Source organism: Artibeus jamaicensis, unplaced genomic scaffold (genome assembly GCF_021234435.1).
Source record: "Artibeus jamaicensis isolate MK-2021 breed Jamaican fruit bat unplaced genomic scaffold, CSHL_Jam_final scaffold_369, whole genome shotgun sequence".
NCBI classification, from domain to species: Eukaryota; Metazoa; Chordata; class Mammalia; order Chiroptera; family Phyllostomidae; genus Artibeus; species Artibeus jamaicensis.
Genome location: NW_026522042.1, coordinates 10,623,470 through 10,635,215, shown reverse-complemented (window position 1 = coordinate 10,635,215; position 11,746 = coordinate 10,623,470). Strand labels below are relative to the sequence as shown.

Here is an 11,746-nt window from a genome sequence, read left to right as displayed (position 1 = left end):
CACAGAAGAAATGCTAAATTTAGAAAATGGTTAATATACAACAAACTCTGTACATAAAAAAATGCCCTGGTGCCAGAAGAGGGGCTCAACGCTGGACGGAAGTGGACACTGATGCTGGCCGACTCGTGGAGCAGCAGGAGACGCGGGCTCTGTAGGGCTCTGAGGGGAGCTGAGCGCTTCTCACGGCCTCGAGTGCTGACGACCCACCCTGCCCGTAAGTGGGGCGAGAAAGACCCCGCCCTGGAGAAGCAGCAAAGACATTTTCTGTCCGCACGGTGATGGAAGAAAAAATGAAGTCCGCTCTGCGGAATCAAAACCTGTCTTGTCCTGGCTGGTGGGGCTCTGTGGATTGAGAGCTACCCTGTGAACCAAAGCATTGTTGGTTTGATTCCTAGTCAGGGCACATGCCTGGGTTGCAGGCCAGGTCCCCAGTAGGGGGCATGTGAGAGGCAACCACACATTGATGTTTCTCTCCCTCTCTTTCTCCCTCCCTTCCCCTCTCTCTAAAAATAAGTAAATAAAATCATTTTAAAAACCCTGTCTTGCCACAAGCAGGCAAGGGATCTGAATTTATACTATCAATGTAGTATAGCAACTCCTAACCAAAAATTGCATACAAAAACTTGTCCTAAAATTTTCTACGTCTGTGACAGAAAATATAAAACCACTCCAAAGACAAACATACAGGACTCAGCAAACCTCCCCACCAATATGATGAAAAATTACAAGTCACAGAAAGCCACAACCATGAAAGAGTCAATATGCAGAGTCAATAATTGAGAACCTGCACACGTGACATAAAGCAATCTGAAAGGGCATAAAATACTACTGGTCACCATACAGATGGAAGAAGGTAAACAGCCCTGGCTGGTGTGGCTCAGTGGATTGAGCACGGGCCTGCAAACCAAAGGGTCACCAGTTCGATTCCCAGTCAGGGCACATGCCTGAGTTGCAGGCCAGGTCCCCAGTTGGAGGCACATAAGAGGCAACCACATATTGATGTTTCTTTCCATCTCTTTCTCCCCCCCTTCCTCTCTCTCTCTAAAAATAAATAAAGTATTTAAAAAAATAAAAAGGTAGAACTAAAACAGACAATAAGCAGAGAAGGGAGGGAGCAAATCAGTGTTCAGGGCTCTAAACACTGGGAGGTAAATATATTCACCTTAAATTGTGACTATGAGTTGAAAATTTGAGAATAATCACTAAGAGATTAAAAATGTAATACATAATTGAAGGGAAGAGAGAAAATACAGAAAATCAAAGCCAATGGAAAGAAGAAAAGAAAGACAGAAGTAAAAAATACACAGTCAATAAAAAGCCCAAAGTAAGATGACAGAAACACGCACAAGTACAGGGCAGGGCAGAAGCAGGTTTACTGCTGTGAGTACACGAAACAGTTTAATCTTGTATTGTTTGCTTATCATTGTATTATTTTCCACGTGAAAGGTTGTACACCTACTTTTGCCCAACCTTGTAAATCAGTGATTACCATGAATGGAAACTGATTACAGCCGATGAGTAAAACACAAATTGTCTCATTATTTTAAAAAGTGGAATCTGGTGATATGTGGAACAGTCGCCAAGTGGGAAGTGAAGGGATGCGTTACTGACAGAAAACACACAGGACAGAAGAGCACGTGAAATAACATCAAACGAGCTCAGTTAACGAAATCAAACTCTGAAACACACTTGAGAACAAACACGTTTCTTCAGCAGAGAAACTGCACAGGGAAAAAGAGAGGAGGAAGCCCATAGTTCAAGGAGACTTGTAAGCCACTGACCAATTGCCATGAGTGGATGACACTTGGATTCCAACTAGAACAAAAAACCCTACTTTTTAAAAGGAGACAACTGGTGCCATGTGAATGGTGATTCCATACATGACAACGGATTTTTAAGTAAGGAGTGAATGTATTGTTTTAAACATATGCCTATGCTGAAAGAGAAGCCTCATCTTTTGAAGACACATGTCAAGTATTTACAGGTAGGACAACATGCTGTGGGCTCTGGCCAGCGTGGCTCAGCGGGTCGGGCGTCGTCCTGCAAACCAGGAGGCACCGCTCGATTCCTGGTCAGGGCACAGGCCTGGGTTGCGGGTTCCCTGTCCAGTCAGGGTGCTTTCAAGAGGCAACTGATCACTGTTCCCTTTCCCTCTCTTTCCCCCTCTCTTCCCCCCTCTCTGGAATCCATAAAAGAAAAGAAATTTTAATGTGCTGTCTGGGATTTGTTTCAAATCCAGGAAACATGGGAAGAATGAGTGGGTGAATGGGAAGAGAGTTGGTACATGAAGGTTACATTATTTCGCTTTCTACTGAAATAGGTTTACATCTGTAATAAGTTTTTAAAAACAAAAAGTATCAAAAACACACATACAGCTGGCCCTTGAATAACAAGAGGTTTAGGAGCACCAACACCCACATGGTAAAAAAATCCTTGTATGACTGACTCCCCCAAAACTTAGATGTCCCTTAGTATCCGTGGGGGGTACTGGTTCCAGAATACCCCAGACACCAAAATCCGCAGACACCCAGTTCCCGATGTGAAATGGCACAGACCACACGTGCAGGCGGCCCTCTGAGCCTGTGTCCTCCCAACCGTGGGTCAAAAACTGAACTGCGTTTACCTAAAACATGCACATCTAAGTGGACCCATGCAGTTCAAACCTGTGTTGTTCAAGGGTCAGCTGGATAGTTATACCTATAAATATATCTAAGAAGTGATAGCATATGCTCATCTATGAAAGTGGAAATAAATTACAAAACTGTAGTCCAAACCCCATAAAATTTGGAAGCTAAAAAACCCTTCTTTGAGCTAAGAAGAACTCTTAATATAAATGACAAACATTCGGGTCTGGACAGTATGAAGACCTGGTGCCTATGAACGCCTGTTTGGGCCCCTGCAGGAATATGTGGGAGCACAAATGCATATATTACAAAAAAGAAAGAAGGGAGTTAGGAGAACACCAGAAAGTTCCCAAATGCAGGCAAAAATAATAAAACTCAAAACAGAAATTTATGAAAAAGAAAAGAAGTGATAGAACACCAAAGTCTGCTTTTTTAAAACACATTAAATTGCCGACAAGACTGAAGCAGAGAGAAAATGTAGATATAAACAACTCTAGGTACACAGAAATTTTAAAAAATAACTAGCCTACTTTCATCCTTTCAATAAGAAATGCAAAAACTTAACATTTCGCCACTTCCCAGCCATGTAAGCAAAGCCTCACATTCCAGCTCAGCTGTTGTACATGACCTTGGCCGCAGGGCACTCATGAACGTGAAGGTCCGGCCCACACTGCCCACCAGGCGTAAAGTCGGAAGAGGTGGCAGCATGGGCTTCTCAGGAAAAACAGGCCTGGCATGGGAGCCAATCACAACAGCACAAAAGTAACCCCAGTCTAAATGCTGGGGCCCCGATGGCTTCTGCTCACATACGCTTTCAACGTGCACCATGCCCCCAACCCTCCACAAACCTTTGGAAAGGCTAATGGTTTTCGAAGCCAATGTTCTTTCAGATTCAGGGCCCGAAGACAATTCGGTGTGACCCACAGATTCATCCTGTAGGCAGACACACGCCACAAAGTAACTGTTAGAAATTTTACAGTGTGATAATTTCAAAACAACATAAACAATTTTATGTAGACTATGAACATTTGCACTGATGCAACCAATAGAAGAAACAGAATTTACTCCCTTGTAGTTTGACTGATTCAACTCTTTAAGAGGCTTGGGAAAACAGCATCATGGAATTTAGAATGGGGAGCGAGGCTAACTACCACCTGGACAAAACCTTTTACTGTGAAATTGAGAGAATGAGGCCCAGAGGCAGACAGCAAGTCTCCTAAGGCAGGACATGGATTTGAACCCAGGCCTTCAAGGCTCCGAGGTGGTGCTTGTGCACAGCAGGCCTCTGCCTCCTCCAGGCCGCACGCTGTTTTCTAAGTACAAAGGGCAAGTCAAAATCCTTGCATTTGTGTGCGCTTTATAACAGCGCAACGAGGTCTTAAACCAAGAGGCCAACCTTGCATTTAAGGCTCTGCTATTTCCTTCAAAGAAGTCACCTTGGACAACTAACCCCTATGGGTTACCTAACAGCCCACTGCAGTCTTAGTCCACGTGACTTTTCGGTGTAGTTCCTCCTATGTTTAACCTTAACTTTTTAATATGTGTTAAGTATCTGGATTAAAGAAATACTATAAACCTAGTAAATACATCTTTAAAATGTCAACAGCTAGCCACCTGGAATATCTGTTAGGTAAGTCAACAATGGAATTCCTGTCTTGCAGACCAATTTGCATTTCCTAACATGCAGCTTTAAGACATTCAAACTATTTTTCACTATTTGTTTTTTAATCTTTATTCCACATAAATTTTACTACCTTAAAAAAGAGGATATTTGTACAAAGTAATTAACAAATTAATGTTTGAAACTTCCTTTTTAGTTGTCTAATTACCATGATATACCAATACACATAAACATTAATCTTTTTGTTATAAATACTTTTTAAAGGTAGAGAAAACTTCTTAAGAACTACTAATTCATTGTATAAAATATTTAAAAGAACTAAGAATTCCAAATATAAGGACAATGATACTTACAAAGTTATAAAAATCTTGCTGTAGAAAGTGATAATTACGAACCGGTTTGTTTCAACCCACATCTATTCATAATTCATCTATTTCTTTCCCCAGTAGGAAGCCAAGTTCACTTCTTAAAAGCCTCAGGCGGGGACTCTCAACTGGAGGCATAGTAGCCGCACCGCCCTGCCCCCAAGAATATCTGGCAGTATCTGGAGACCTTTTCTGTTATTACAGCGGGGTGGGGGTGGGGTGCACACTGACGGCTAGTGGGTGAAGACCAGGCATGAAGTGAACACCCTGCAACACACAGCCAGCCTCCCAGGGCACGGAATTATCTGGCCCAAACGTCAACAGTGCTGAGGTTGAGACCCGGGCCTAAAGAAACTGAATTTCCCATTCTTTTGAAAAACCAGCGTTTATAAAATCTTATCACACTAGCCAGCTAGTAACTCGGTAATAAAAACGGAAGTAAGGCCAGCCCACCTTATCGCAAGGCCGGTCCACCAGTCCGCGCTGGGGGAAGTCCTGCTCTATGTCTGCAGCGATCTTCCCGATGGCCAGCAGCTGCTCATCCATTTTCTGAAGCTGGTAGGTGAGCCGCTCCAGTCGGCGGGCTGCTGCTGCAGGGCCAGGCGCAGGGCAAGCCGCGGAGACACCCTGCAGCAGCTCCTGCAGGAGGTAATCCCGCAGCTCATCCTTTTCTGCAGTATCTGGCTTCGAGCTCTGCTCTTTGCACTGCACGCCTGGCTTTGGCTTATCTAAATATTAATAAGGGTAATGTCGGGATCGATTATAGGTAAGGAAGGGTAAATGCTGATGATCTCACGTCTTGGAAGATCTCAACTTAAGTCAGCCTTGCATTCCCTCCCAAATCAGTTTTCATTTGATACACTTAGAAACACCAGTTCAGCTTCCTGACTTCCCAGACCTGTCTTTGCTGTGAGGTACGGATACTAACAGTGTCAGTCTGACCACAAGCCTCCATATACAAGGCAGTCTGAATGTTACTTTTAGCCTCTGCTACAAAAAAAAGCAAATTTCATCAAAAAGCAAATTTAATATCTTTTTGACTTTCTAAAACTATTTGAAAACCAACAATGTCACACAGTAAAAGTTAGACCACTCTTCAGGGGATCTCAAGCAAACATGAAATCTCCCAAATATGTTACAATAATGCAACCTGATGTATGAGTATAAAACTCAATATTTTACTAATAAACTACTGTTAGCTACCATACCTGTGTGCTTCTATGTGCTATTCCATAATTTCCTACCTCTTTAAGTAAAAATTCCTTTTTAACACCTCAAAACTCGCCCCACAGGATATTTACTGCTGACCCCACTGAGAAAAGACAGAGGCACAAAGGCACCTGACCTGTGTTCTCCTTGCAGCACAGCCATGGGCCCCAGACCTGAACCATGACCCTATCTTATCTACCTCCTGTCCCCATTCTCCTTAGCAAGGGAAAAGCCTTCTTCTGCTTTATTTCACAATCACCACATTTTGTGCTTATCTTCCAGTACAGCAGTGCCTGGGGGCAGGGGGAGAGTACAGGTAGGGCCTTCACCTTCCTCCCGCTCTCTGTCTGACGATGTAGGCGGGGTAACACCAGGCTCCGCCCCTTCTGTACTGCCTGCTCTCCGGCTCCTCCCGTCCAAACAGGATGGAGGCACTTCTGCAGGTTTAAAAAGGAAGTCCACAGCCAAACTGGCAGACTCTATCAAGAATATGAAAGGCAGGCAGAAATTGATTCTAAAATTCTAAATGAGGTTTCTGGAAGATGAGAGAACATTTCTATATATGACCAAAAACATCCAAAAGTACAGTGGATTTTCAGGAGAGCCAGGAGATGTAAGTAGGGTTAACAATGCTATCTATATTAAAGAATTTTTCAAAATGTTTTTAAAATTTATTTAAAAAGTAGGAAAAATTTATTACCTTGGCTCTTAAAATTGCGCAGGGGAGCAGTGCTAGTAACTGAGGAGGCCATGCAATGTAACTCCGCAGAAGACGGGCCTTCCGGGTGCTCTCCGATGGTACCATCACCCGAAGGCTCTTTGACAGGCAACTCCTGGAGGTCGTCAGCTTCAATGTCGATCACATTTAAGTACGTGTGTCCAACCTGAGCCACAGCCTGCGACCAAAGAGGGCTACATTTTTTCACACTGTATGGCCACTCTGCCCACCTCCACGGCCTATAAAAAGGTTTAGTTCTGAAGGCAAGAGCACCCAGGAGCCTCCTTCAGGGAAATTGCAGTGCTATGATCTGAGTTTACAATATTTTGAGGCATAGCATTTAAATCTTAGTTTTTTGACCTTTTCAGCAAAGCTACACAGATAATTTTGTAGTCTCATTTCACCTATACAATTGAATAATGAGGATGACCCTAATGAATTTCCGCATACAGGTATTATTAAAACTTCTGAATAAAACCCAGACCAAAGCCAGCACCGTGTCCAAGGCCGAAGGTGACAGTGGTCTCTCTGCTGTCCCGGTGGGAAGTCTGAGACTGAGAGATCTTCCCGGAGCCACTGGAGGAGGGACATTTACAGGCTCACACTCTGAAAATTAAAACAGAAAAATCAGGAATAAAAAAAATCTGCAAATAACTCTAAGTCATTAACTTTGTAATAACAAGCTGGCAACACACAACATAACATGCATTTGTTGAAAATCTGAGTAGATTTTCACAGGTATAATTTACCCCAGAGTAATTCTTTAAAAAATATATTTTGTTTAGTTTTAGAGAGGGGGAGGGAAGAAGAAAAAGAGGGAGAGAAACTGTGATGTGAGGGTTGCCTCTCACCCGTTCCCCCATGGGGGCCCTGGCCTGCGCCCTGAGTGGGAAGTGGGAGAATCAAACTGGAGACCTTTCAGTCTGCAGTCTGGTGCTCAGTCAGCCAGGGCTAGAGTAACTCCTAACCGAATGCACACTGACTATCGTCTTTCTCATACGAGTCATTCGCAAGAATAATAAATTATCTAGTCACGTTGAGAAATGCTGTATTTATGCCTTGGCTGGCATAGCTCAGTGGATTGAGCACGGGCCGTGAACCAAAGGACTGCAAGTTCCATTCCCAATCAGGGCACATGCCTGGGTTGCCAGCCATATCTCCAGTGGGGGCCATGAGAGAGGCAACCCACACATTGATGTTTCTCTTTCTCCCTCCCTTCCCATCTCTAAAAATAAAAATAAAAAAATTTAAATGCTGTATTTCCTGTTTTCATTTCAGATAATATTGTCATGTTTGTTTATTTAGGAGAATTTCAATTAAATCAGATTTTAGGAAATTAACCTGTAGTTAATTTGTATTTTACTTTCAACATTGTTTATCTGTTTTTTTAAAATTTTAATAGCTTTATTGAGATACAATGCACATCCTTTAAAAGGGAACAGTTCAGTGGTTTTTCATCAATTCGCAGAGCCCACTGCTGTATTTTACCACTTAAAATGTTTACCGTCTAAAGTTTATAAAACTCATTAGCTTTTTATTGAAAAGTAAAATAGAGAGACCAGACACAGCAGACCGGCAGACAGTCTAATGCTGTGCCTTTCGTTCTGGACTCTACTCTCATTTCCCAGCGTTTAATAGAACATTCCTTTCACATTTCATATGCAAAATACAACTCATTGTCACACTGAGTACCAGAAACTCAGTAGTAGGCCTTGAATTTAAACCATATCACAACCATAAAACTAGGCAAAAGAAAAGTGAAAATACTTAAATCACACTTTACTAAACTGACTGACGGGGCCGCTCCCGCCCTGCACACGCGACCTTCCATCTCAGTAGTAGGCCTTGAATTTAAACCATATCACAACCATAAAACTAGGCAAAAGAAAAGTGAAAATACTTAAATTACACTTTACTAAACTGACTGACGGGGCCGCTCCCGCCCTGCACACGCGACCTTCCATCAGGGTTTCTCGGGAAAATGAAAGAAGTCACAGCTGATATGGGAGAAATGGTTTTGTTGGATTTTTTTAAATTTATTTTCAGAGAGAGGTGAGGGGAAGGAGAGAGGGAAAGAAACATCATTGTGTGTTTGCCTCTCATGTGTCCCCCACTGGGAACTGGACTGCAACCCAGACATGTGTCCTGACTGGGAATCGAACCGCGATCCTTTGCTTCACAGGCCCGTGCTCAATCCACTGAGCTACACCAGCCAGGGCAGCTTTGTTGGTTTTTAAGACAATCAGAAACGGTTTCTTGAGAAGCAGCTTCTTTATCTTGTAATCAGAAAATTTGAGGCAAAAAGAGGAAATAGAAAAAGGATTTCACAAACACAGAGTTAAATATATGAATGCAGATTTTTTTAGCTATTGGGTATAAAAAGTAGTAAAAAATTAGACTGACACCTTAAATTTTTAATTTTTAAAAATTAATGATAAAAATTAAGGATAATTTCAGATTTTATTATTGTTTGCATCCTGGACCTGATCGCCAGGGTGAACACCAGACCCTCGCAAGAGGGCTGCAGGCTTCGGAAGCCAAGCCAGCCACAAAGAACAGACGGCTTTCTCACAGGGGAGCGGCAGACGCATGACAAAGTGCTCAACGAAAACTGCAACACCTGTCAGGATGGCTGCGCACAAACAAGGGCTGGTGAAAATGTGGAGACAGGGAAACCCAGTGCACTGGTGCTGGGAATACAGACTGGAGCAGCCACTGCGGAGGGCAGTATGAAGATTCCTAAAAAAATTGAAGTGGATCTGCCTTATGACCCAGCAAGTCCACTTCTGAGTATATAGCCAAAGAGGCCCAAAACACTACTTTCAAAGAATATATTCACCCCTGTGTTCCCTGCAGCATCATTTGCAATCACCAAGTTATAGAAGCAGCCCAAGTGCCCATCAGCAGATGAGGGGATAAAAAGTAAAGGTACATACATAAAATAGAACATTACTCGGCCATAAAAAAGAACAAAATCTTACCATTTGCAACAGTACAGATGGACCTAGAAGGTATTATGCTCAGTGAAATAAGTCGGGCACAGAAAGACAAATAAACGATTTCATTTATACATGGAATCTAAAGAACAAAGTGAACAAAACAGGAGAGACTCACAGATACAGATGGAACCAGAGGAAGGCTGGCAGGGGGCTGGGTGAAAAAGGCGAAGGGATGAAGAAGTGCAGATTGGAGTTACAAAACAGTCACAGGGAAGTAAGGCACAGCAAAGGAGCAGAATCGGTAATATTGCGATAGCTCTGCACGGGGCCAGGTGGGCACCGGGGTCATCAGGGGACACTGTAAACTACGTGACTGTCTGACCGCTATGCTGTACACCTGAGACTGATCCAAACTACTGGATGTAAACGGTAACTGAAAAAATACAATAAAAAGAGTGTCTCAAGTACTCATTATTTCATCACAAAACATCTTATGCATACTTAAGCTCACTCAGAAAGAAACAAAAATTTAAAAACAGCCTTTCTTTGACCTTTCAAACAAAAGAGTTAGCTAAATCACAATGATGGCAAAAAAAAAAAAAAAAAAGGCTGTTACACAAGATGATGCACTGAAGCATTATTTATCAGGAAAAAATACTAGATACCACTAATGCATTCAACTATAAGAAATTAGTTAAACACCCTGGCTGGTGTGGCTCAGTAAACTGAGTGCCCGCCTATGAACCAAAGTCATCGGTTCGATTCCCAGTCAGGCCACATGCCTGGGTTGCAGGCCCAGGTCCCCACTGTAAGGCACACAAGGCAACTACACATTGATGTTTCTCTCCCTCCCTTCCCCCCTCTCTAAAAATAAATAAATAAAACCTTTAAAAATAAATAAAAATAAATTAAATGTTTTATGGCACAGAAGGAAGAAGGACTATGCTTACAAAGAACTTTCTGATGACACAAGAATGTTTGGCATAAGTAGAACCTCAAAGTGAAAAGCAAAGGATACAAAAGGAGGCAACCCTGGTTACCGGAGCTGAACCCACTCCCAAAAGCGTGCTGCTCAGTCAGACAGCAGAGACCGGATGCGCTGTGTCTGGTGGGAAGAAGTTGTCCCTGCGCACCCCGCACTCCCAAACACCGTTAAACACCCTCGCCCCCGCGTGCTACCCCCAGAGATTACCAAGTTCTATAAAGCACTTTAAACATCACTTCTTAATGAACACACCTTTAACCCATTATTTGTGTGCACTACACAAACTGCCAAACATACTAGGTACCAGTTACTCTCAACACCACAGCAAACATGTACCGGGTTGGCCAAACAGTTCGTTCGGTGCTTCCTGTAAGACGGCTGTAGTGGCCCTTGGTTGTCTTTAACTTCATTCAAAACAAGTTTGTTAGGTTGTATTGTGACAGCTGTCATAGCAGCGTGCATTTAAAAAAACCTATAAAATGGTGAAATTTTCTGTAGCCATTTTAATCTTGAAGATGGAAGAAAATACATGATATTTTTGGCATATTATGCTTTATTATTTCAAGAATGGTTAAAAAGCATCTGAACTAAAAAAAAATTGTGCAGTGTATGGAGAAGGTGCTGTGACTGATCAACTGTGTCAAAAGTGGTGTGGGAAGTTTCACGCTGGAGATGATGCTCCACAGACAGGTAGGCCAGGTGAAGTTGATAGCGATCAAAATGAGATGTTACCCCTGGCTGGTGTGGCTCAGAGGATTAAGCGCTGGCCTGTGAACCGAAAGGCCATTGGTTCGATTCCCAGTCAGGGCACTTGCCTGGGCTGCAGGCCAGATACCCAGTGGGGGGCACATGAGAGGCAAACACACATTGATGCTTCTCTCCCTCTCTTTCTCCCTCCTTTCCCCTCTGTCTAAAAATAAAATAAATGGAATCTAAAAACAAAAACAAAAATGAGACGTAAATTGAGAACAATCAACATTATACCCCATGAGAGATAGCTGACATACTCAAAATATCCAAATCAAGTGTTAAAAATCATTTGCACCAGATTGGTTACATTAATCACCTTGATGTTTGGGTTCCATGTAAGCTAAGTGAGAAAAAACCTTTTCTTGACTGTATTTCTACATGCGATTCTCTACTGAAACATAATGACAACGTTCTGTCTTTAAAACAAATTGTGATAGGTGATGAAAAGTATTTACAATACTGTGGAACAGAAGCGATCGTGGGGCAAGCAAAATGAATCGCACCAAAAGCTGGTCTTCACCGACAGAAGGTGATG

General features: G+C 42.6%; 1 protein-coding gene across 1 annotated transcript in view; it reads right to left on the bottom strand.

The window, feature by feature from the left end:
- CPLANE1 (ciliogenesis and planar polarity effector complex subunit 1) overlaps positions 1-11,746 on the bottom strand; it is a 90,187-nt gene that overhangs the window by 16,067 nt on the left and 62,374 nt on the right. Inside the window, exons 40-44 of the mRNA XM_037128974.2 lie at positions 7,022-7,143; positions 6,520-6,715; positions 6,149-6,256; positions 5,064-5,338; positions 3,473-3,557 (exon numbers count right to left, since the gene is read on the bottom strand). Of these exons, the coding sequence (XP_036984869.2) occupies positions 3,473-3,557; positions 5,064-5,338; positions 6,149-6,256; positions 6,520-6,715; positions 7,022-7,143 (786 nt within the window). The remainder of the gene's footprint in view (positions 1-3,472; positions 3,558-5,063; positions 5,339-6,148; positions 6,257-6,519; positions 6,716-7,021; positions 7,144-11,746) is intronic.